The 27,848-nt window shown below is 38.0% G+C and overlaps 1 protein-coding gene and 1 long non-coding RNA gene across 2 annotated transcripts; one reads left to right on the forward strand and one right to left on the reverse strand.

The window, feature by feature from the left end:
• Positions 1–2,483: 2,483 nt before the first annotated feature.
• LOC134295375 (uncharacterized) lies at positions 2,484–6,428 on the forward strand. The gene is made up of 2 exons (XR_010001920.1): positions 2,484–3,162; positions 6,095–6,428. It is a non-coding gene; the product is annotated as an uncharacterized LOC134295375 (long non-coding RNA).
• Positions 6,429–7,668: 1,240 nt separating this feature from the next.
• spty2d1 (SPT2 chromatin protein domain containing 1) lies at positions 7,669–27,520 on the reverse strand. The gene is made up of 6 exons (XM_003214811.4): positions 27,251–27,520; positions 18,434–18,548; positions 16,260–17,726; positions 14,798–14,957; positions 14,137–14,214; positions 7,669–11,730 (listed from the first exon to the last, which is right to left on the reverse strand). Exons 1-6 carry the CDS (start codon positions 27,308–27,310, stop codon positions 11,634–11,636), a joined length of 1,977 nt encoding a protein of 658 aa, XP_003214859.1. The 5' UTR covers positions 27,311–27,520; the 3' UTR covers positions 7,669–11,633.
• Between the last annotated feature and the right edge of the window lie 328 nt (positions 27,521–27,848).

Genomic DNA, 27,848 nt, shown 5'->3' on the forward strand with positions numbered 1-27,848 from the left:
AACAACTGGTAAGCTGGCTGAGATTTCTGAAAGACCAAAACACCTGGAGGAGCAGAGACTGAAAATCTTGAAAAACTACAACTCCCGCAATGTTATGGCAGTTAATGTCAAACTGCATTAACTCTACAGTGTAGATGCACCCTAAGATTTAGATTTTTTGTGTATGAAAGATTATTAATTTTTTTGCCAATTTGACTGTTAAGTGCCCAGAAAGGGGCTGTGAAACCAGGACAGAATCCAAACCTCAGGTTACAAAGCACACTTTTCTTCTATTATTTTAGAAATCTACTCAAAGTGGAAATAAATAGCGAATCTGTTGTATTACTAATTTGATTCAAGGTTGTTCAAAGTAACGAAGAAAGGGGAAAAGATATTTAAAAAAACAAAAAAAACAAAAACAAATAAATTATTCCAGGAAGAGGAAAGAGAGCCTTGTTTTGGATACTTTTTGTTTTGGCGGCTGGAATCAGATTGAGCGCAGAGCTAAGCAAACAGCACCACCTCCTGGTGGAAAGTGGAATAAAGAGACACTCTTATTGCATAGTGCAAAATTTTAAGTCTGTTCTACTGAAATAATAATAAAGAGACGAGATTTGAAAACTATTTTGTTGGTATACCTTTTACGCTCTTTCTTTCTTTCCCCTCGCAATTCCTTTGATCTTTCATACGTTTTGGTCTTCTGAAGTCTTTTAATGTTTCATTTTCTACTTTCAGACGGTAGGATGATTATCAACTTAATGGCACATAAAATGTTGTGCTTGTACAATTTTACGTTTAAATTTGTATCACTTGACTGCTACTAAAATTATTACCAGTTACTCTCTTTTTATAGTTTTATTCTATACTTTATACTTTTAAATTTTGTATCTGGAATTTCTATAGACCTTTTCTCTTCTTTTGGTATCTATTAGCTAAGTTCTGTTAGTGTAACCTTATTAGAATTGATTTTTACATTTTTAAGTAATTAATCTAATATCTTGTTAAATGCCTATCCCCACCTCAAGCTTTCAGAAGAGTCAGGTAACTATTATTACTACTACTACTACTACTATACAATAGATGTGGTACTAACTTTTCATGCACATCAAGACCTTTTTTGCAATACTTAACTAGTCCAAACTTTTTGGACTAACCTACCCTTTCTTTTGCCAGAAAAAGTGATTTGCCTCTCCAAAAAATTTCCATGCTTAGCAGGCCTAAATGCAATTCTCAGCACTGGACCAAAATGACATCTAAAATTGTATAGTAAAGATAAAGGTTTTCCCCTGACATTAAGTCTAGTTGCATCTGACTCTGGGGGTTGGTGCTCATCTCCATTTTTAAGCTGGAGCCGGCGTTGTCCATGGACTCCTGCAAAGTCATGGAGCGCCATTACCTTCCCGCTGGAGCAGTACCTATTGATCTACTCACATCTGCATGTATTCAAACTCCTAGGTTTGCAGAAGCTGGGGCTAACAGTGGGAGCTCACTGCGCTCCCTGAATTCGAACCACTGACCTTTCAGTCAGCAAGTGCAGCAGCTCAGCCGTTTAATCTGCTGCGCCACCAGGGGTTCCTTTTAAAACTGTAGTCAGCCTATATTAGATTAGGAGAGAGAAGAGGAAATTGATCTGAATCTCTCAACTTTCCTGAATGAGTATAGTTTGCTATCATGCTGATAACTTTGTTGGAAAAGTGGTGGTATATAAGGGTGGAGCTTTATAGCGCCTTGATGATGGCCCCATCTACAATGATAATTTAATGCAGCTTCAAGATGACTTGAAACCATGGTGGCTGAAAAACACCCCAAGGGCATAGCTAGCTAGCAAGGGGCTGATGGGAGGGATAATTACCACCGCTCTTAAATGTCACTTTCCTTTTTTCCCCACTCCATATGCCTCTGGTGTGCTAATGTGCATCTCTGTAGGAAATGAAAATAAAAACCGCACAATGGCTTGAGGCCAGGTTCAGTGGTTAATGTAATCACCTTCCTGACTTCAAACCTGTTCAAGGCATGGCAATATGATCACCCGCACAGTGAAACCTGTTTCTCTCAAATCAGATGCAAACTGCATTATAGTGTCAGTGTGTGTCAGATATTTATGGGGCGCATACTCAATGTTGATTTGTGCAGCTGGGAATGAGCAACTTTGGATGCATCTACATTGCAGAATGAATGCCCCTTGAGACCACTTTAGCATCCATGACTCAATTCTATGGAATCATGGGGTTTTGTGGTATGATAAGGCACAAGCACTCTTTGACAGACAAGGCTGAAAACCTTGCAAAACTGCAACTCCATAATTCCATAGCACTGAGCCATGGCTGATAATGGTGTCAAACTGCATTCATTCTACAGTGTAGATGCACCCTAAGTGGAGGTGTACTGCTCATCTGTGTAAGGTACATGTGATTAAATCAAGTAGGTGGGTACCTTCTGCCGTCATCCTGGTGTTAGTCAGACATTGATTAAGTAGAATATTCCTGATTCACACAATTCAGAGCATTGATGAGTGGGTTTTTATATAACAAAACTTTAATATAAAGAGAAAGACATATGAAAATTTGAAGCACATTCAAGATACAATGAAGGTGAAAGAACCCATCAAACAAAGAACTGATTTAAGGAATTAAGAGGGCCACAGAAACAAGTTTCTATTATCACAGTTGTCAAAATTGCAAAATAAACCAAGATATGTAAAAAGAAGGAATTTGAATTGACAAACAAACTGGGAAGATGGTTGTCATCATTTTCATAACACTTTTACAAGTGGTGCCTTTTTTCTCTTTTTTAGACTATGAAATCTGAAAACCAAGGAGGTTCAAAGAGAAATCTTATGTTTCCTTCTACCTTTACAGTTTTAAAATAATCTATGAACTACCTTAGCATGTATCCGAGAAACTATTTACAACTGTCATTCTGTTTGAGGGCAACTGTTACATAGAAAATGATGTCACAATCAAGTTCACTGCACAGTTGGTCTATCATAGAGAGCCACCAATATAGCCAAAGTACTGATCTGCTTAAAATCCACTGAAAGGTGATATCCTGCATCAATCTTTTGGTCAAAAATTGGCCATATCAAGTTATACTCCTAAAGTGAGAAACCATACAATGATCATTGTTACCTGGATCATCTACCTTTTGGCTATAGAACTGATGAACAGAATACCAAAATCCAAGGTGAGAACATTTTGAAATATAAATTGTGTCATAAAATTTTATCTATGCAATTTGATGCAAAATTAAAGAATTTGTCACAAATCTGGGATGAATTAAGACCATTGTTATGTGTTCGGTTTCATATAAAGAATGCTACTATCATAGTTTCACATTTAAAAGACAGTGCGCCAGATCTCTTTACCCAGGCTGGAAAACTCAAACTCCCAAGATTCTTGAAAGTCACCCTGTGATTGTTCCCCCAATTAATCCCTGGCTGGATTTGGTTACTGGGCCTCAGGATGAGCCCTTCAAAGTGGACTTGTGGACTTTTTGGTACATGTGGCCTGACTCCAATTCCGGTTTGACAGCCAGCCAGAAAAAGGGAACACAGTAGGAAAATATATTGAACTCTTACTATTGAATTCTTTAAATTCCCCAGCACCATGGGTAATTCCGCCTTTTTGTTCAAATCCCAAACTCTGGGCACAGCTACCCTGGGGCTGATCCGGCATGGTGTAGGATTGGCATTCCTCCAGCTGCTGTGAAGGTGGGAGGGAGTCCCAACAGTGTGCTGGACACACTGGATCATCTCCCTTACCATCCCCTCCTCTCCCCCATGTCATGGAAGTCTCTGGCCACCTCATGGGTTCCAATGGTCTGCCTTCACCTGCAGTGACATCAGCCAGGGGAACAAGGGAGGAAATAGGGAGCAATCACTCCTCACCTCATTCCCTCTCCCCATTACCCCAGCTGACATCACTGTATGTGATGGCAGACAGGTAGAACCCATGTTGTGGCTGTAGAGCAGCACAGCATAGAAAGCAGGAGGGGACATTAAGTGCCATTTTGTGTCTCCAAGCTGCCTGAGTCCACAAAACATGGGATGGCAGTGAAAACAGTTGTGGCCAGTTCCATCATGGGCCAAAGTTGGAAGATACTCCGAATGGAGCCAAAGTTGGGAGATATCATGGAGATTATCTAGGCCCATTCTGCCATAAGTGGTCAGTGTAGATTTGCCCTCCATCTTTATCAGATCAAGGTTTTCAATTCCAACTTCAGGCATCTTTTGTATTAAATTCACACTGACTGAATCTGAGGCAAATCTGACTTTTGATACATTTTCTCCCCTACAGATACCTATTACAGCCTCCCGAGCTCTGATTAGCCTTGAAACCAAGTCTCTCTCTAGTCTTTACATATAACTTGGTTGTTCTACCATATTTTTTCCACAAGCCCATACTGTATTCAGTGAGAGGTGTGTGTCCTTTGAGAATGCGTAAAACCCAATCAAAATCAACACCACCTAAAATTGATAATCTGAAATATTTACGCATATGTATAAATTATTCCTGAGAATTCAGGGTTTTATATGAAATAAAAGCTAGGCTAACTGAAGTGTATTGATTTGCATAAACAGTTTTTTCCAACTCATGTTCTTCTGATATTTTGGACTAATGCTCTCATAATCACTTTACTATTGAGCATGCTATCTGGAGTTGAAGGCCCAATCCTCTAGAGAGGCCAAGTTGAAAGGACTGCTGTAATACAGAACTAAATAAATCTATTATTCTAAGCATGACTGTTGAGAACCAAGTGCCACCTGTAGAAGATAAAAGTGAATGTCAATTTGTATATCTAATACATAATGAACTGCTCTATTTCAGAAGAGCATTAGGGCATCATTCCATCATCTTTCAAGATCCATTTTTAATAGCAAGATGCAAATAAATTATACTTTGTCAGCACATTATACTCACAAAGTTTCATTTAGATGCAATGTACGAAATCTTCAAGAGATTGCAGCAAACTGATATTTGTCTATTGTAATATGTAATTGTGTAAGTTTCTCCCTTAACCAAGTAGTCCAAATCTGTCTCCAACAGTTATTTGTTGTTGTTGTTATATTTACTTATACCCCACTTTATCTCCCCAAAGGGGACTCAAAGCCACTTGACATAAAAGAATTTGTATACAATTTAAAATATACAAATATGCAACCTTTAAATTAAACACGAACAGCAACAAAAAAATCATAGTTAAAATCCATCAAAACATATTCAAAATTAAAAACCTCAGAACTTGGCCTTTTTCATGAAATCTTAAGTATAACTTTTTAGTGATGCAATGGTTACTAAAGTCCTTGGTGTCCTGTCACCCAAAGTATTGCAATATTTATGCAGTATATTTCATGGTTTTATCTTTTAATTTCTATTGTCTTCTGATTCATATTTTTCACATTCCATAGTGAATACATTCCTGATGGTGGAAGCAGGATAGCAAATGGAATTTCAGTTTTGGGCTACACACAAACACACATACACATTCAGACTTACCCCTTACAGTTGCAACTTGATCTAATTGTAAGTTTGCTCCAACTTATGGCAACAACATAATAGGTTTTCCCTATAAAGACTAATGTTTGCCATCGCCTTTCTCTATGGCATAGTTGTCCAGTGAATTTCTATGGCTGAGTGAAGACTTGAACCTGGCCCCTCAGAGTCCAAGTCTAACACCCAAACCATTAGAACCATACTGGCTCTCTTGTATGTTCACTGCCTAGTTATCAAAATGTGAATTTCATTACCCTGCAGAACATGCCAGCTGTTCTTCATGCTGGCAAGAACAAAAATAGAAGATGTAAAATGGTAAAAATAGTAACATGTAAGCTAGATCAATTATCCTAATTGTATGTATTAACAGCTAAAAATTAAACAATGGAGGTGGAGTTACTAAATTTGAATGGCTTAATACTAAAATTTAGAAACACACCACTTCTAATTTCTTATGGAGCAGGCAAGGAAAATAATGACACCACCAATTCATATTTTAGTACTGTCAGGGGGAAAAAACTTTATTTCTCACCACATTACCCTGATCTGAATGAGCCCTGGCCAAGCTGTTGAAACCCTTTTCTCCAGATCACTTGGTAATATTCTGCATGTTTGGTTTACAGGCTGAACCAGCAAAAAATGAAAGTGGTAAGCATTAATTGCCATCATATGTAAGATGGACACCGCCCAGGGCAAAATTCCTGAATATCTGAAAAGCAATGAAGAAGTTCCAGTTCTGAAGTGCAGCTTAAAACATCAATGAGAAAGGAGACATTAGGAGTGCTCAAGAGCTAATGGATGCAGTACTGAAACACAACCAAACATGTTAAAATGATGCAGGGCTATCATAAAAGGACAGGGCTCTTTGAAATTACCTTTGAGCCCTGTCTATGTTTTGTGTCAGTTAATTTACCACCTTGCTGAAGCACAGGCAGGCAATAAATTCTTACATCTGGACAGACCTGAAAATGAGCTGCTTTTCTTTTGTATGCAAGAGATGGAACTCTTTATACAGTGCATAGCACTGCATAATACGTGCAGGATCTCACACCAAATTTGGAACATCTATCTGCAAACTACTTCATTTTCACTTGTGTGCCTCAGTGTGTGCTTCTTCCAAGCAATAGTTATAGCTTCCAGTCATATATTGCAGTGCAGCTTCTCTTACAGTGTAATATCATTTGCTACTATCTGTTAGAAACTTTATTATTGCAAGACATTGGGAAAAGGCAGTATTCAACCATTTCCAAATACAGGATGTTTCGACTATGGGTGATCAAGCTATTAAATATGCAAACAACAAATCTTTTTTATGGGATACAAAGGAGGGATGACTAGCTACTGAATAAAGTTACGTGACAGAAGGGCGACTGTGGGGTTAGATAATGGCAGGGAGCAAGGTGAAGTCTCTCAAGGCCTTAGCTGGACTCAGTTTCATTCCCCTTCACCTCACAAAGCCTTTGATGCATGTCTGCATTTTCTGACACTAAAAGAGTGTCAGAAAAATACAAAGTACTTAACAAATTTATTGCACTTTTCAGGTTTGTTGCTCCAATACTATCTGAAGATTCATTATCAGCAACCCCGTTCTAAAAATCTCCAGGCAGTAAAAGAGTGTTCACCTGTTTCCACATCCCAATAAGGTTACGCTGAGATGTGCTGAAATGTACCTCTTTTAGTTTAAATTGTACACAACACCTTATGATGCTGATAAGTACTGAATTCAAAAATGTCCTTAAACATTCTGCTCTTATTCCTTTACAGACTTAGAGAAGCAGTTTATAACATGCAAGAACAAAAAGCAAAATTCAAATAACAGAATTATATAGAAGCATTATAGAAACCCTGGTGTAATTTCTGCTGTTTGAACCAAAAAGCTAATCTCATGGTATTACTATGAACTTCTTTTGAAACCCATTTCAGTTTTAAAAACAGACCATAGATATGTTATTTACAAATGTATACAACTGTTTATAGTATTGTAGCCCATCATGTAAAGCTTTTTATATTAGATCTAATTTAGGACTTGGCAATTTTAATATCATTTGTTTATAATTTGTTGTTTTCCCCATATATACATTCTTGACAAAATAAAAACTCAAAGATTTCTTCATAAGGAGCAATATTTTATGAGTCTCAGATAAAGGGGTACAACAGCACTTTAGCATCTCCTCCTTCAAATTAAAGCAGACTGATGAAAATTTCAATAAGATGTTTAATGTTATTATATACATCACTTCTTTCAGCCTTCATTGTGCCTATGCGAGAGAATTCAAAAGCACCAGAAAAAAGATTATGCTTAACAGTTTTTACCTGATTTGTCACATTGTGTAAAACACAATGAGGTTAATGAAAACATAGTGTGGACTCTAGAAACATCCTTTGTTATATGCTAACACTTGATTGTATCACTCTGACTCAACAAAATAAATAAAAATCCCAACATAGTCATCACAATTTATTCACTAGTCTCTTCAAGACTGCATTTTCTTTCCAATGTGTTTTGGTCTCTTGCTATATATGTAAAAACACAATTTAGGGGCAATTAAGATTACAGAAAGCAAAAGCCAAATAAAAACTAGATAAGCAAACTCAAAAATGAGATCTTATATAAAAATACAATTCTACAGATTTTGAAAGAGCTCTGTTTTAAAAATCTGTGTTCTTCATTGATAACGAATACTTGCTGCCTTGGTCTCTGACAGATACTTCTGTAAAAAAGGTATAAGTACAGACTTAACAAAATATTTAGAAGACAATTGTAAAATGAAACATTTTGTTAAATATAAAGTGCCCTTAATTTTTGTTTAGTTATATCAATAAATACTAACTACTGTACTTGTGCAAAGCAAGACCTGGAAGGGCTTTATGAAAAACTACCTATTTCACATTATTCAATTATTCAATACAACAAATTTGACAGCAGAATTACCCCTGTTTCGACAATCATAAAAATAAGTATAATATGTTTTTAAAGGCACATTATCTAATCACTGAACAAATATGCAACCCAAGTTAGTTTTCATAATATAAGTTGCTAACAATGTTCGATATCTCAGCAAAGAAGATATTCTAACTTTTTTTAGATTTAATATTTTATTTACTTTAGGAGAAACCTTGAATATTTTATTTTACTATTGATATCAGTGTGGCCATTTTTAATATGTAAGATAAAGAAATATGAAAGATTAAGGGGGAAAGTGTTCAAGAGCACATCATCTGAAAAGAGAATACAATTATAAGACTTTGCCTTTGGAATGCAAAATTACTCAGGGGTTCAGAGTACTATATAAAAAGTACATTGTAATAAGTGATAGGTTACTAGGAGCAACACTCATAGAATCATAGAATTGGAAGAGACGACATGGGCCATCTAGTCCAACCCCCTGCCATGCAGGAAAAGCACTGAAGTGTTTCAGAATAAAGTCTGAACTTGAAAGAAACCATTAAACCAAATGTGGATTATATATGGGGTTTCTGCCCTATATAGGGCACTATTATACATTCCCTACAAGTTCCAAGGCTTGTTAGAAATAATATCTGGACTGATGCTATATTTTTCACATCAGAACTATAAAATGAATAGCAACTTAAGCCATATTTCCAACAGTCATCACTTTGAATGAGAAAAATGATAAATGGTTGCTTGTGAAGGACACCTATTTGTATATATAATGGTTATAGCAAAACTGATTAGTTTGGGCATATATAGAAAAGCAGCTCTGGAAAAATAGCAGTAGGAAAAACAGTAAACTTCAGAGCTCCTGGTAAGCAGCATGCCCATCTATTTTATTTCAAAATATGCATTTCTTTGAACTAAAAAGTTTAAATGGTTTACATATCAGCTCTGCTGACTAAGCTGTTCTTGTGTTGACACAGAATTAAAATACAGAATTCATGCTTTCCAGATATTTATGACAAATCTATTTTTACCAGCAGTTATTTAATCCCTAGCCACTCCTTGCCAAAATACCATGTTGCTTGGCTGTTATGCCAAGACTCCATCAATTGTAGTTTTTGGAATTGAATTTATATTGTTTTAGAAGAATATTAAGTTCATAAAAGTGTTACTTGAAATATAGTCAGCCTTCCACATTCACTGGGGTTAGGAGTACAAAATCTCTGTTAATGTAAAAATGAAAAACGCCTCTCTATGAATCTCTAGGTTTTTCAGCATAGCACTGAGATAAGCTTCCAATAGAAATTGACCACAAAGGAGGACTGGGGACTTAGATATTCCTAGAGCAGTGGTGCACAGTCTGGGGCCCTCCAGGTGTTTTGGACTTCAACTCCCAGAATTCCAATTGTACAATCTGGCTATGGTTTCTAGGAGTTGGAGGCCCAAACATCTGGAAGGCCACAGGTTATACACTACTGTCCTAGAGATAACATTTCAATTTAATCCACAAATACTCAAATGTCAAATTTGAAAATGTGGAGGATTTTAGTAGAAATAAAAATAAAACATGGGACTGAAATTGCAGAGTACAATTGTGTAGGACTGAATGAACATGTATCTCTTGCTACATAAACACATTTACTATGGACACATTTAATTTGAAGTGCATAGCTCAAAATCAGTGTGTAACCAATGGTTCAGAAAGAGATAAAATGCATTTTTAATCAGCTATAAAAAATTTTCTCTTTTCTAGCAATCTATTTATCAGTTTTCTCAAGCAGGTATAGAGAATGTCAATCCAATCAGCATTTATGCTGGAAAAGCCCAATACTAGTTGTAATATACAATGCAAGTATTTGGAGGTTACACAACAAGCATCTCATCTGCAATTAGAAAACTAAAAATGGGGGAAACTACATTTTAATTATACCTAAAGATATTCTTGAAATGTAGTTTGGCCCAAACCATAGAAACAACATAAAATAGAAAGTTTGCATGTTTCAGGATGGTTTTAAAATTATTTTTGGCAATGAAATTGAGGCCTAAGAGACAAACTCATAATTTGGTCCCATTTCTATTCATATCATTTCTGCATGATTGAAACAGCTCAATTCAACTCTCTGCAATGGAGAAAAGGATCAAACAGCAAACTCTCAGAGCCTGAAGGCAGACTCCAACCTAAAGCACAGGAAAACAGGGCAGGTTTTCCCAATTTCCCAAGAGAACAGATTCATCTGGACAGGAAAAAAAAACCCCAGTCCTATATCTAGAGTCAGCAAGATGGCTTAGCAAGGGGGAAGAGTGGATTTATGTTGTCAAATAGGAAGTGGCTGACTCTTTCCTCATGCTTAGTGCTGCTGACTAAGCTATTTGCAGGAGGATAGGGCCCACCTACTAATTTGTGAAATCAAAGTTATTGATTTTTCAGTGTATTTTTGCTTTTTCAGATTTTTTTTCAAACAGAAATCACAGTACATGTTAATATTGCTTTCAAAATAACATCAGCTACATGTTTTAAATCTATGCTTTACTGAGCAGGAAAAAAACCCAACAACTTCTAAATCTTGATGTGGAACAACATGAATTTTTAAAAAGAGAAGAGAATATGGACACTGTTCAATTTTAAAGTAAAATTAAGAATGCAGACTGGCATATTGTGTAGGCCCACTTGCTGCAAGTCAGTGCATAGTCTGTCGGTAGTCTGCTGACATCCTTGTACTACTTCAGGCAGTAGTATCATTCATTTCAATTTTTCCAACTAATATCCTCCATTAGAGCATTTTTTATTTTGTAAAAAGATAATCTAGGCAGGTAGATAAGGGTTGGGAAAACCAAGAAATCAGCAATCGCATCCTGACATCCACTGTACAAAGAAGATCCCTTCATTTAGTAAGAAAACTGGGCTTCGATGAATGCTTTCCTGATAGAGGAAGGAAGTAGAGGTGCCATTTTTTCCCTAACTTTCTACCTCCTTGGAGCCCTCACTACCACCACTTCCTCCCCCTATTCCTGAACAGAAGGGGCAGTGCTTATGGGGACTGCTGGTGGGAGGTGGGGAAACAACAACCTGTTCAAGTCATGGTCCTCCAATGACTGCAAAACCCAGCTGAGAAATAGTGTGAATCCAAGTCATATTGTCTAGGTTTACATGCTCTACACAGTTTCTCTCTCATATGCAAAATATAACCATGGCTGAAATCTGGAAGAAGTAGAAGAATGTGGGAGAAAGGAAGAATAGTGGAAAATCAGTTATGGCAAATGGGTTAATGTGTTCTTAGCTTCTTTGTCTGCTTCTTCTGTTTTAGTTCCTCCTCTTCACGTCTCAGCTCTTCCAGATCTTCTTGCATTCCAAGCCTCAAGCTAAAGAACAAATAGATATTAACACTAAAATTATGAGGTAATTTTGACCCAAACAATCCTAAACAGATTGAAACCCAAGTTAGAATAACCTCGCCTCCCCCCCGCCTCCCAGTTACCAGAATCAGACAGCCTCAAGGTAGCTTTGGCCATTTTACAAAGGGTTGGATGTTGACAACCCCCAAATATTTCAAGAAATGGAACAGCACTGGAATAGTTTATGTTGTTTCTATTCTGTGATAAAGGGAAGGCTTACATCACATGAAGTGAAGGCTTGTGGCAAATGACCAAACACAAACTAAATCATATTAACTTATCTTTCTAAGACACATGAGGCTTGAAATGTAGCAGTTTCTAAAAACAGCAGTACGGAGCAGAGACACATGCAAAGTGTGTCTTCTAGATCCACAGATGTTTATGTGGCATATTACAAGATGACTTGCTATTCAGAATGTGGGATTAATGTTGGGGATACACAAGCTTAATCTGTTCTTTTAAGCAAAATTAGTACCATGATTTTTTTTTATTGAGCCCAGGCAATCTTGTAGCTGGGTATTAATTATGAAGTCAATTTCTCAGTTCCATCCTAAACACTACACCAAAGCCAAATCACATTTCATAGAATCATAGAGATGGAAGAGACCTCGTGGGCCATCCAGTCCAAACCCTTGCCAAGAAGCAAGAAAATCACATGCAAAGCGTCCCTGACAGGTGGCCATCCAGCCTCTGTTTAAAAGCCTCCAAAGGAGGAGCCTCCATCACACTCCACAGCAGAGTTCCACTACTGAACAGCTCTCACAGGAAGTTCTTCCTAATGTTCAGATGGAATCTTCTTTCCTGTAATTTGATGCCATTGTTCCACATCTCCAAGCACACTCCCTCTTCCCTATGACTTCCCCTCACATATTTATACATGGCCATCATCTCTCCTCTCAGTCTACATTAAGCTGCTCCTCACAGGGCTTGTTTTAGTCACCCTCCTCTGAACACATTCCAGCTTGTCAATATCTTCCTTAAATTGCGGTGCCCAGAATTGGACACAATATTCCACAAATGTATTTGCCACAAAGCACACATTCAATGGGAAGCTTCAGCCAACTACACTTCCAAATGAGTGCATCTCTCAATTTAATTGTAACTAGTAATTTTTTAATAAGTCATGATACAATATCATATAAAAGCAGCCCCAGTATACAGAAAGAATAGTCAAAATAGCATTCTTAGACGTTATTTACACATGTCATATTTCTTAGTTTTATGTCCTCAATCAGTGTTTTATATGTGAATTTAAGAACTGGACCCACTGAGAATCACTGACTGTGCTTTGTTAAAGCTTTGCCCATGAAGTTGGATCTTCATTGGTTGCTAGCCATCAATAAGAAACAAAGGTACACATGAGTCATCCCATATTTGATATTAGTCATCATGATCAGATATCCGAGACAAAATATTCTGTTCATTAGTTTAGGGAACCAATCATTTAGGTCTAAACCAGTGGTTCTCAACTTGTGGGTCTCCAGGTTTTTTGGTCTTCTTCAGAAATCCTAACGGCTGGTAAAGTGGCTGGGATTTCTGGGAGCTGTAGGACAGAATACCTAGGGACCCACAGGTTGAGAAGCACTGGTCTAAACAGTCAAGGTGTGTAGTTTGTGACATAAGAGTATATATCAAAACTACAGCCTTCTAGAACAGAAAACTAGCTTTGAGTCAAAGTTTCAACTGTGAACACTGAGACAAATAAAATTGTTCTGCATTTGCCATGTAACACTAATTTTGACTGTGCTAAACCCTTGTGGTAGAGACTAAATGTGTTACATTTCTAGAACTTGGCTGTCCTTATTTTCCAATGTATTTGATTCACATTTAAACACACTTTCATTAAAATGATTAAGCATAGCTCATTAATTTGAAAATGGATAAGTATGTTGCTACCACAAATGTTAACACAGGACTGATATTCATACTTCATGCTGACATGACTAAACCCCATGGAATCACTGTATGCCACACTGCCAGGTATTTATTAAAGCAATATTATGCCTCATTCCAAGTATGACAAATATAGTACACAATCCCCAGCATTCTCTGTATTTGTGATACTATCGTATATACATAATATTTTGACATTCTCCAAAGCATGGAGGATTCAGGGTCTAATTCTACCTCAGTCTTTGAATATTTTAAAATTCATTTCTATATCAGAGCATAAGCTTCTTCAACACTTTCTGTTAACTGAGGATATAATTAAGATACTACAGAAATGTAAAAATAAATATGAAATGAATTTACAAAATGAAAAGTGGTAGAAGACTATAGGTTAATCATTTTTTAGAATTACCTGAATATTCTTTTGGGTTCAGGAAACCAAAATGCATTAACGAACTGGATAGATATAACTCTAATGCTTACCTCTTTGCCTCCTCCTTTTGCTGCTCTTTCCAGCTGCTTTCCATGTAACGTAAGGCATAGTCACTTTCATCTTTATACCTAGAAGTAGTATGGGGCATTCTCAGAGTTGCAAGAATATAAATGAATGCATTTCAAACTCCAAACTGCAAATATACTTAAACCAAAACAGATTTTCCCAGTGTTATACCTAACAATAGCTATACCAAATGTGTTTGCTAGGACTGGTGATTTAAACTTCGCTGATCTCATGCTCTCATGTATTTTATCAATTAGGCATATTGTCTGTGCATGCAAATACATATCCACATTTTTCTAAAATCTATGAAACAGGTCACACACACATTTACACACACACACATCACAACCCTGCAAAATGTTGTGTAAACCTTAGCACATTCAGAGAATCAAGACCCTGAACTATGTTGTGTGAGACACATAATTATTCTGGGTATTTTACTGCAAGTGATAATGGACAGAAGCCATAAAGAACTCGTGTTCAATTTTTGTTCTTCTAAGCAAGATAAAAAATATGCACCATTTTGTTTTGATTTTAAAAATTTCCATGCAAATTTTTGTTTCATTTTATGCTATTTACATAAATGTTAATAGAGCTGAACAGCTCACACATAATGGCAAAAACACCTAAGGCTTCTTTGCTCACCTATTTCGATCATAACCAAATATTTCTCTAATATGCTTAGAAATTTCTTCTTGGGGCTCTCCTTCATCATCAATAAAATCCTCCATTTCAGAATCATATTCATCATCATCTTCATATTGCCTTTTGTAAGTAATAGGTGGAAGAGAAGGTCTTGGAAAACCTAGAGGAAAGAATATTCAGATTTATAAAACAGTATCAATGTGGCATTGATATATATATATCCATCCAAAACATTTGTTGTCATGAAGCTTCACAGTTCAGATATAGAGCATCGAAAACAACAAATTGGATCACTGTAAAGGTCTTAGAAGTGAAAGGCAGGAGGAAATTACAGCATTTTACCAATACTACTGGATTAATGATGATAATGTACAACTGTAGTGCTTTTGTATTTGTTTTTTTACTTGATATATTATAGCAGATCTCAAAAACTCTGCAGTTAGTGCTGAATTTAGGATAAATGAGGTCCTGTGCTAGCTACGTTATAAGGCCCCTGACTTAGGCCCTGAAGGAGGTAAGCCTACACTGCCTGCTTTGTGGCACACTCCCATAGACTATCAACTCTATTGTGTTTGGAATCGCTCCGAAACAGAATGCCTTCAAATTTAGAATTGAACCACATAAGTAACATCATAAAAAAAACTTTTTTGGCAGGAAGATTAACCTCATTAGTCAAAGGAACCATCTTCCTGCCAATTTTTTAAAGCACGCCTAAGCACAATGGTAAATCCGGCACTGGGTACAGTGTTTGGCTAAAGAGATGCTCAAATGGAAAATAGTATTGGTATACTCGTTGGTTTGCAGAATCCTTTTCCTTTTCAGAATGGCTGAGCAGCTTTTCTTCTTCTTGTGGAAATGGTGCCACATAGAAATGCAGTGAGCAGAAAAGGTTTGCTATGGGGCATGGTATTGTTCATGTCACTGCTGTTTTCCACAAAGATGAAGGTGGCCTACAATGAAATGGTAATTTCCTCCCTAACAGAAATAACTGCAATGCTTTATTATCAAGGGAATTTTCTGAACCACTCCAGAATTGTCTGTCACAAAGTCTAATAAATTATATTAAATACTCTTAGGATTCATCATGCACACATGTATTTATATGAACTTACACAAACCAGCAGTCACATTAAGTTCACCTACAATTTTTCAAATACACAATCATGTGATTTGCCCAAGTTTGATGTAGATTATTTCCCACATTATACTTTTATGTATACTTGGAATCACAGCACTATAATTCTATGGTGTGAAAGAGCCCTTAAATCCAAGTAAATATTTAATGGGTTAAGATGCCCATTACCTTTTGGAGAAATAGAATAAATTTGTGTTTAATATTATGAGGATTATTCTTCAGTGTATTTGAGATTGCAACTTCGAATAGTTTTAATTAACATACATAGGGGGAAAAACCCAAAAAATGTGTATCAGCCAATTTAAAATAATCAATCTGTTGCAATACCTTGTGGGGAGATTCCAGGTCTTTGCTGGGGAAATGGCCTCATTCCATTCATCTGGGTACTGCTGGGCCTTGAGACCAGATTTTTAGAAGAGATTGTTTCTGATACAACAGTGCACTTTGGTTTTAGAGTTCCAAGAGAAGCACTGCTTGGCCGGCCTGGCCCTGATCCCAAGGTGCTACTTCTTCCCAGTCCAGTGTTCAGGCTACAACTTGGCCGTCCAGGTCCTACACTTTGATTACTGGCAGAACGCCCTGGTCCTGAACTGCTGGCTGGCCGGCCAGACACTGTGCCTGAGGTGCTGCCTGGCCGGCCAGATGCCACATTTGAGCTGCTGCTCTGCTGCCCTAATCCTGAGCGGTTTCCTGTTTGCCCTGGAGCCATAATTTTTGACCCATGCCCTGTAACCAAACTGCTGTTTGGCCTCCCTGGCCCTGTACGTGAACTGCTCTTTGTTTGTGAAAGAGGTACTCCTGTGGCTGAACTGCTGCTTACTGGCTTGGAAATTGAATTTTTCACATTTTCATGCTGGGAAGAAGCCACATTAGCTGGTTTCATAGAGTTAGCCATTTTTTTTAGATTAGGTTCATTAGCAGGAGGTTGTTTGACAGTTCCATTTGGAGTTCTTTTCAAGACCTGAGTATGGGAACTAGGTCCTAACCTCCCCCCCTCACTGGATACAAGTTTACTCTCACTGCTACTCTTCGGGTTTTTTAAATACCCCTTAGTTGCTGAAGGCTTTACTTTTTCAATGTGGTTAGGTTTGGAAGAAGATGACAGCTTTGACTGCTTTTCAATTAGTTCTGGTCCTTTGGGTTTCTTATCACCACCACTGTGTGAGGGAAGACTTCCTTTAGATAAAGTATGTTTATCTGCTGAATGTCTGCCTAGTTTAGCATTTTTTAATGCCTTTTGCAAAATTTCTTTTTTGGAAGAACTGGATGCAATTATAGGTTTCATCTCTTTTTCTACCCTCTTCTCTTTCACTGCAACCCCTTTTCGATTTTTCCGTTCTAAAAATTCCCGCTCTCTCAGTTCTTCTGCAGTCATCGGCCGTTCTTCTGTTTTTTTCACTACTTTAATTTCAACTGGTTCATACTGTTTTTTTTCAGCCAATTTCAGAAGATCATTAAAATTCATTGCTGGAGGTGCACTTTTGAGAGGTGCCTTTGGTTTCACTGATGCTTTGGCTGGTTTTTCTTCATGCTCTTCTAATTCATGCTCAGATTCTGTCTGACCATATTCATACTGTTCCATTTCATCACCTGTCATGTGTTCAACTCCTTCTGGGCTCCTATCAAAGCTGCTTCCACGGCCCTGCCTCTTTTTGGGTTTCTCTTCAACAGGAATTCCATTATAGCCACAGAAATTGTCCTTTGTCCGTGAAGCCATTGCTCTGGCTTTTCGGTCATGTTTCAATTCAACACGCTTAGCTAGAAGTTCTTCTTTTCTTCTTTTTTCCTCAAGAACTGGGAAGAAGAAAAGTTTCATAATAAAAATTGTTCTTTTATGGTTTAGAAGTCTTGCATATTTGCAGTATATAGGTTTTGTAGTAACTAGTGAATACCATAAAGATAATGCTCAGCATTTATATTCTGGCTATACAATACTTAAATAATCAAAATGCAGATGAAACTTAAACATTACACTTGGGGTCAACACAGAAATTAATTAATAACCTCCCTTTACACACTGCGGCTGGGATCCAAATAGCTGCATAATTAATTTGGCATACCCAGGAGGGTATGGCTTCAGTTTTATAAACAGCAGCCCCTGATTCCACATGGCTAATTGCTCTGAGGGGACTTTCAAAGAGCCATGCTGATATGGCAGCACAGGGAGCTGCTGCTCTTTCTATAGACGGAGAAAAATAATAGTTTGGAATTTAAAAAAAAGTTTGCTATGCTTTTGAAGGCCTCAATGTTAGAACGGCTCTTCAGTGCATAGGTGGATTTATTTTCTATTCTGCATTAATATGGAAAAGGTACTATAAAATTATCAACTTTTGACAGATTTGTTACTGCTTTAATTTGACACTGGAAGCCATTGAACATTTAAAACAAAAGGACAACAATAACTTTAGAACACATTAAATGTTCTTCCAAATGGAACGTGTACAAAGAGTGAGTAACTGACAGTGGTCTCTGAGGATAATAAAAGTAATTTTAGACAATACCCTTGTTTTTCTGTTCTTCTTCTTGTCGCTTGAGGAAAGCTCTCACAGCTGCTGACTGAACACCCTTAACTTTAGGATCCTTTTTAGGGGGGCCTACTGCCAAACTATATCTTTTCTGCAAAGACAAAAAATAAGGTTAATTCATAGCAAATCCAAGTTTTTAAACACTTGCTTCCACAGTGTGTTTGATGACTGTGATAGGGGTTCCCTCATGTTAAGATCTACCTTAACAAAAACTGCAGTATAACCTGTTGCTTCCTCACTTCATAAAGATGTAGACTGATGCAAGAGTAAATCATATCCAACAGCCCTTCTCTCACACTTCTCTTTAGGAAAATTGAAGGGCTTTAGCAAACCAAACCAAAAAAACGTATCACTACAAATAAGCTAATACTCACTGTATTTTAAAACAATGGGGCATTTTGCTGGTATAACTATTGCAAATGAGGCTATAGGCCTGACCACATTGTTTCTAAAGCTGGTATGTTTCACCCAACAGTGGACTCCTCCTTATCTGTAAAATCAAAAGCCAATCAGCTTTCTGGGGGTAACAGTTCTATTTTTCAAAAATACTATGTTTTCCACATAACTTTAATTAAAAGAAGCAACATGGAGGCTTTTCATTATTTTCACAAACTGAGCTATGGTTACATTTCCACCTGTACAATAAATATATATTTAGGTTCTGAATCACTATTTGGGTTTACTATCAATATAGCCTTACATTTAGTCTTAAAGTATACAGCTTGTATGGGGCATGGAACTCTTATACAGTTACCTTATTAAATGATATTAATTTACCATTAAGGGGACAGCACTGTTATTCCATTCTGTTTCATAAAACAAAAGTTGGTCTTTTTAGTCAAGAAAAAAAAGGTTCGGTTATTCTTGCTTTTGGAAACTGTAAACATTTGTTATCTCTTAGCAGGGCCAGATCACCACTGTAATGGTTGAATGCTATAACAATGCAAACACCCCAAACTGCTGTTATTGCAAAGCACAAGACCTTTAAGTGATAAGCATGAACTGAAAATCACAAAACTTAAAAACTAATTTAAAAAAGAGGATATACATGTCTTGAAATATTAATAAAAAATTACAACCTCTAGCAATGTTAACTTCAAACCAATTCCCTTCCCTTATAAACAGATTTACCCTCAACCAAAAAAAAACCCCAAAAGTGAAAACAGCACCTGCTTTTCAGTTTCAAAACAGTTTTTCAACTCTCGTATAACAAAGATCTCTCTAAGCTCTGATTGACCTTGCTTTAAGTTCAAAACTACTCATAGCACAAAACAACAATGAAGCTGGAAAAAGTTGAAACAATCTCTCAAGTTTCAGTTCTTGTGTTATATATAAGGTAAAGGTTTCCCCTGACGTTAAGTCCAGTCATGTCTGACTCTAGGGGTTGGTGCTCATCTCCATTCCTAAGCCGAAGAGCCGGCGTTGTCCATAGACACCTCCAAGGTCATATGGCCGGCATGACTGCATGGAGCGCCGTTACCTTCCTGCTGGAGCGGTACCTATTGATCTACTCACATTGGCATGTTTTCGAACTGCTAGGTTGGCAGAAGCTAGAGTTAACAGCGGGCGCTCACTCCGCTCCCGGGATTTGAACCTGGGACCTCTCAGTCTGCAAGTTCAGCAGCTCAGTGCTTTAACATACTTCGCCACCGGGGCTTCTCTTGTGTTATATATAGCCGGTTTCAATTCTTGTGCTATAAAAGCTATTGTGTTACTATTTGATGGGTGAAAGATACAAGCCATATGTTACTATTAGAGAGTAAAAAGATAACACAGCTAATAGAGGCATTTGTTCACAGGTCAGATTTTGAAGATCTCTAGTAACTAAAATATCATGTATAAGTAGCTTATATAAGGGCAGCTTTTGGGGCCAAAATTATGAATTTTGATATGATGACCTGATATTTTGACTACAATATCTTGACTTATATATGAGTATCACTAAACACATTACTAATCGTGTCACTTTAAAAACGGTATTTATTTCTTATTGTAGTTTTCCCAAGGGAGATAGGTCTAGAATTTCAGTGAGACATGATGCAATACTATTACTGTATTGCTATAAAGCTGTTATATCAAGCATTCTCTCCATGAGAAATCAAGAGAATTTATTTATTTATTTATTTCCGGTATTTCTACCCCACCCTTCTCCCTTAGGGGACTCAGGGCGGCTTACAAATTGGCAACACAGTGCCATCACATCAACAATACAATACAAAAGGCATTAAAAACTAAAAACATTTAAAACATCATAAAAAGCTTCAATGCCACCCCATTTTTTTACAATAAGTATACATTGGCTTATTCCTTAGTAATTGATCATATAGGTCTCAAATTTGATATTACTTTGAGGATAATATACATAATACATGCATTTTATATACGTAATACATGCATCCCATGAAATAAGCAGGATTCATTCCCAAATTAGTGGGAAGGCTCCAGGGGTACTCTTTCAACAAAAAGAGACTAAATAAAGCACTGATCCTATTGAAAGGTGACTGTCCTCATCAGAAGCAAACTTTTGAACCCAGATGTATGTTGCTAAGGACTGCAGCCTTAGGCTGAAGTGCACAACATCCAAAACTAAACAGTATGGATATAATTCTAGTCTAACCCCTTTTTCTGTTTTAACCATGAGCACTTTAAAATAATTTTTTAAATAATTATATTTCTATATTGAGCTGTCTTTAAATCCTCTCCCCGAGATCACACTGAATATACTATTTGAACATCTGTTTTTTAAAATACATATTGACAGCTTCCACAAAAGACAAGAAAAGCACATATAACTGAACACATTTTCTTTTAGATGCATACACAAGCCTTGCAGCTGTTCTTTATGCAACATATGCTGAAATCTATCCTATGCCCAAAAGAACATAAGGTCAGGAGGATTCATGGGACTCTTTTCTCTTTAGTGTATTATGAATTTGCAGGAGGGCTCAGTACTACCAGTAAACAAAAGCTTTACAGTACAAAGTTGCAAATTACCTATTCAAACTAATAGCTAAAGCATGAAAACTTAACTTTTTTTACATTTCAGTTTCAAGAATTCCCCTAATCACAATGGTAAATGGAAGATTTGGTAGTGCAAATGCTTTCAATGTTCACTTTGTGACTACTCAGTGCTAATTTTCAGTGTAGTAGCAAGTTTCCTTCAGCAAAGATAAGGCATTCACTGACAATATTTCTTTTTTGGTATAAGTAGAAAACTATTACAATTTATACAAGCTCTCCCCCAATTATTAATTTAGCTATGCAACTGCTCTATTGTCCTACATTTTTATATTATTGTTTTACAGTGTTTTAAGAAATGTTTTGTTAAATAAAGAAACAGTGGCACCACATAACCTTTACTATGTTTGTTTTTATAGATGCATAATGCATAATTTTTACAGAGGCTTCTCCTGCCAAAATTAGTGAAGGTTTGAACAGTATATTACAACTGAATGCTAATAAGATGTCTTCATTAGACAGAAAAATATTTTTCTGAAAATAAAGCAGGATACAGAACAATTTAATAATATATTTTGAGTATATTGCTTTCTACTCATCTCTCTATATAAAAGTCAAAATATGTATGTATGTATCTATATATGTATTTTCCAAGATGGCTCTCACTTCCAGAGAGCCCTGTGACTCCTGTAAACAACGGATCTGGACCGAACTTGGTACAAGGATCCATCATGACCAACAGAAAATACTGGACGGTTTTTTTTTTGGTTTTTTTGGGGGGGGGGGAGTTGATCCTGGATAATGGGGATTGCAGTTCACCACACATCTAGGGAAAACTTCCAGATAACACTGTGAACCCCATCGATGATGGATCTGGACCAAACTGGCTCACATACACAACATGACCAACACAAAATACTGGAGGGGTGGGGTTGATCCTGGATGATGGGAATTGCAGTTCACCACACATCCAGGGGGGACCTCCAGAGAGCACTTTGAACCACACCTACGATGGATTTCAACCAAACCTGGGCACACATACCTATCATGATCAACATTTAGTACTGCTGGGGTTTGGCATTAAGGATTTGGACCAAACTTGGTACACATAACCATCATGACCAACTTTTATTGTTGGCAGTGTTTAGGGGGTAGGGGTGGACCTGGAATGATGGAAGTTGTAGTTCACCCACATCCTTATGCATTTTCTAATGGGACTATTCATAAATTCAAAAAACAAACAATAGCATTTGTAATAAATAACATTACAAACTACCTAACCCAAGCATTGCCAGGTACCTAAAGTAGTACTGCATAAACTACTTTATGCAGTACTAGTACTAGTACTGCATAAACTACAGGCTGTGATGCCAAGATATGGTATGCTGGCTGCATTTCTGGGGAAGGCAATGCAAACCACTTCTGAGTAAGAAGACCTATATGAAAATCATGAGGTCACCCTACATCAACAGGAAACTTGGAAGGCACAATCAGTGTGATCAGGATCTCATACTACACTAAGCAGACTACCCTTGGAACAACATGACACTCCCCTTGATTTCCTCTCTGCTCTAAGGGGTTTCCCCAACCATCTGGAGCAGATCTGGAAGACTAGGTGGAGGAAGGCTGCTAAAGAGGCATTGCTCCTCACTTAGTATTGCTGAAGTAATGGGTCATGCATTAAATTTCTAAAAAAATAAATGGTTTCTATACTGGATCCTCCTTTTATTTTGCTTGTAATATCTTACTTCATTACAAATTAACATACTGAGATGCACGACCTAAAAACTTAGCTGAAAATATTTTTCAAAAAACAGTTTTGAAACTTTAAATGTAAGTTTAGAAAATCTTACTCTTCGTCTGAACCCTCATTAGTACTCCTTATGTTTATGTACTAATAATTCACCTTTTAGATATTCATGTTTATAAAACACCATTAATAATCATAGTACTTTACAGAGGAATACAGCACAAGAGGATCATATCCCAATGAGTTCTAATCAGGACCATATGTTAACCAAAGAGGAAATGCAAAGGTTACAATGAAAGATGAGATATGGCAGGAAACAAAGTGTATGAACTGATAGGCAGTTTTCTCATTAAGGATGTTGAGGGGAAGGAATAGATCTCATTTTAGTAGAATTTCCACTGCAATTGTAGTTTTGAGATAGCAACCAAAAATATACTTAATCTATACTTGGACTCATTTTCAGTTTAAGATACTCAAGAATCTAAATTAAATTTGAATAAGTCAGGTAGTTATAAAACACAAAACTTAATTACTGTAATTCATATCAAAGTCAAAGACATTAGAACTATAATATGTGTGAAGCCCAAGTAGACATATTCCCTTTGTTTATATGTAATTAACTTTTAGATAAGACAGACAAGCAGCAGCAAGAATGCGCACCCACATATGAACAATATATTGAATACAATACATATTTGAGATAAACAACTTATGAAAACTGAGATCAAAGCAAATTAACAATTAATAGTCTTAACGAAGGTGAAATTAAGGGTTTATTTTCTCTTATGATTGACCCTTTAACTGACTTTTTATCCTAACCGACTCCAAACGTATTTCTGATAAATAAGCAAAATAAAGTAATTTCTGGTTTAGCCAGCAAAAATGGACAAAAGGAAATTCTACTACCCAACATATTTACTACATGTTTACAGAAAGCTGAAAGAGATCCTTCTAAATTAGTACAATATAAACTAGGAATGCCTAGCATGAGGTCCATGTAGAGGCCTCTAGGGTTCATTAATCAGTGATAAAAGTTGAATACCTATAATTACGAATGAATTCAGCTAACTAACTGAAAGGATATGCATACATTTCCCTCTACCCTTTGTATTCTCAACTTCACATTCTCCCTTGACAAAAATTCTCAATATTAGGGCCCTTCTAGACAGGCCCTATATCTCAGAATCTGATCCCAAGTTTTTGCTTCAACTGGATTATATGAGTCCCCACTGTCAGATAATCTGGGATAAACAGAAAACTTGGGGTCAGTTCTTGAGATATACGGCCTATCTGGAAGGGCCCTAAATCTCTAATACTAGTGGTTTATAAGATATGAGATTTTAATTCAATGAGAGAACTATGTTTACATTAACGTCAAATATATCAGTAACCAAGACTGGCCTTTTAAAAGGGATTTTAAACATAATTACAAAGAAAGGTGGAAACTGAGAAAAAGAGAGCAAATGTCCTTTTATGAAGAACCTGCAACAAGGATGGAAAGGAACAGAGGATGCAACTTGAAGATAAGCTTACATATCTGCTGGAGGATGAAGATTAGCTCCCACTTGTGATCTTCTCCCTTCCACATAGAAAAGGCTTTTTGAGCCAAAAGCCAGTAATGATGAGCCCCAGGTATCCAAAATGCCTAGAGGGCCGAAGTTTGTCCATACCTAATCTACACTGTAGAATGAATAAAGTTTGACACCACTTTGACCACCATGGTGCAATGCCATGGAATACCAGGAGTTGTAATATTACACGGTCTTTAGGTTTTTCTGCCAAAAAGTGCTGGTGCCTCAGCAAACTACAACTCCTGTGATTCCATGGCACTGAGCCGTAAGGATTAAAACAGTGTCAAACTGCATTAATTCTAAAGTGTAGAGATGCCCTGTAGCCAAATCCAGGGCAGTGAAGTAAACATGACATATGTGGTGTCGAAGGCTTTCATGGCCAGAAACACTGGGTTGAGGTGAGTTTTCCAGACTGTTTGGCCATGTTCCACAAACATTCCTTCCTAACGTTTCATCCACATCTATGGCAGGCATCCTCAGAGGTTGTAAGGCATACAGGAAACTAGGCAATTGGGTAATATATCTGTGGAAGGACCAGGGTGAGAGAAAGAACTTTTCTGCTTGATGCAAATGTGAATGGGGCTAATTGATCACCTTGATTAGCACTGAATCACCTTGCAGCTTCAAAGCCTAGCTTCTTCCTGCCTGGGGGAATCCTTTGTTGGGAGGTGTTAGCTGGCCCTGATTGATTAATGTCTGGAATTTCTGTTTTCTGAGTGTTGTTCTTTACTTACTGTCCTGATTTTAGGGATTTTTTAATGCTGGTAGCCAGATTTTGTTCATTTTCATCATTTCTTCCTTTCTGTTGAAATTGTCCACATATTTGTGGATTTCAACGGCTTCTTACATGAAGGTTGTTAGAGTGGACAATTTCAACAGAAAGGAGGAAACATTAAAATAAACAAAATCTGGCTACCAGTATTTCTAAAACTCTAAAATCAGGATATAAATAAAGAACAACACTCAGAAAACAGAAGAATTCCAGACATGAATCAATCAGGGCCAGCTAACACCCCCCAAAAGGATTCCACCAGGCAGGAATCAGCCAGGTCTTGAATCTGCAAGGCCATTAAATGCTAATCAAGCTGATTAATTACAACATTCACACTTTCCTCCAGCAGACAAAGAGTTATTTCTCCCACCCTGGACCTTCCATAGTTATATAAACCTCACTAGCCTAGCTTCCAACAGACCTCACAACTTCTGAGGATGCCTGCTATAGATGTGGGTGAAACGTCAGGAGATAATGCTTCTGGGACATGGCCATACAGCCCGGAAAACTCACAGCAACCTAAAGATGACACAGGGTTGCTGTGAGTCTTTCAGGCTGTATGGCCATGTTCCAGAAGCTTTCTCTCCTGACGTTTCCTCCCACATCTGTGGCAGGCATCCTCAGAGGTGTGAGGCATATAGAAAACCAGGCAAGTGGGGGTTTATATATCTGTGGAATGTGGGAGAAAGAACTCTTGTCTGTTGGAGGCCAATGTGGATGTTGTAATTAATCACCTTGATTAGCATTTGATGGCCCTGTGGCCTCAAGGCCTGGCTTCTTCCTGTCGAGAATCCTTACTTCAACAGAAGAATCCCAGAGCCACACTTCAACAGCCATGGCTCATCACCATGATCCCATAGTGATGAGGAACTGGAAAACATAGATTAGACATATATTGTATGCACATTAGAAGCACTTAAATGTAGAAAAATCAGACTCTCTGTGTGCTAGATTCTGTACAAACGTACAAGCTGGCAGGGCAGGGAGAAAGGGGGCCTGTTATGTATACATTCCTGTGTGAATTGGATCCTAGTACAGCTAATGGGAGGAGAGCAGACAGGTCAAAGTAGGTCTCTTGATGGATTTCTCTTGGTGCCTGTGACTTTAGAGTGCTTAGATAGAAAAATGCTGATACGTGCATATTTATGCCCATGTATGTAAGCATGTGAAGTGACGTACTGATGACGAGATGTACGTAGAAGCATGTTCTTTGTCTGAAAATGTATAAAAGGCAATGTCAACGCCTTGATCGGGGCTCTGGTTTGTTTTTGGAAGAAATTCCAGACCAGAGACTCAGCTGAATATAATAAACCGGACTTTTTGGCCTCTGAAAGGATCGCTCTTGGTGTTATCTCTCATATCATCTACAACAATGGGAGCTGTAGTTTTGCAAGATGCCTAGCTTTCTCCGCTCAAGCGTGTTGACCCCTCGCCAAGCTACAGCTCCCATGGTTCCATAGCAGTGAGCCATGGCAGTTAAAGTGGTGACAAACTGCATTAATTCGGCAGCTCAGATGCACCCTGTGCGCCAAACCCAGAGCAAAGGGACCGAGGAGTCAGCGCTAACCGTGCTGGGAGGGTTTGGAGCCGGAGAAGAGGGCCTACATGTGTACGTGTGAACCCCCGAAAAGAGACGCTTCTTCCGCACCCCCACCCCTTCCCTTGAAACGCGCCTACATTTCAAGAGGGGAGACTCTCCTTCGCCTTTCCCTCAGAATGACGCCCCTCCCCGCTTCGCTCACCGGCATGGCGCTGAGCCCCTGCTGCTCCGAGGCCACCCTCAGGATGTGGTTGAACTCCATCCTGGGCTCGCCCGCTTCTCCCTCTCGCTCGCCCAGCTGTCGAAGAAAAGTTCCTTTCCGCCGCCCCTCCTCAGCCTCCCCTCGGCGCGCTCACTTCCGGCCCCAGAGCTATCCACCTCCCCACACTCTCTCCCTCCGCCTCTTCGCCTTCGACGTCGCTTCGCCTTCGTCAAGGCGAGAGCTTTGCTCACAGGACACGTCACTTCCGCCCTTCTGGAGAGCGTAACGCGCTCTGCCCCTTTTTTCCGGGGAAGAGTGGCGTCCCGTCACGTGACACAACGCCTTGGAAAAGCAAGCGGCCACGGCTCTGTCGTGCGCATGCGCGCCGGGTAGGCGAAGGTTATGCTAGCTTTCCATTGGTCCAATAAATCTTAATTCCGTGACGCTATTGGCGAACAAAATCACTCGTTACGTTATAGGAAATTCCTTTTTGGAGTTTTCGACCACTGTGGAATGAATGCAGTTTGACCCCACTTTAATTGCCAGGGCTCAATGCTATGGCATCCTGGGATTTGTAGTTCGGCAAGCTCTGAGATTC

This window comes from Anolis carolinensis, chromosome 1 (genome assembly GCF_035594765.1).
Source record: "Anolis carolinensis isolate JA03-04 chromosome 1, rAnoCar3.1.pri, whole genome shotgun sequence".
NCBI classification, from domain to species: Eukaryota; Metazoa; Chordata; class Lepidosauria; order Squamata; family Dactyloidae; genus Anolis; species Anolis carolinensis.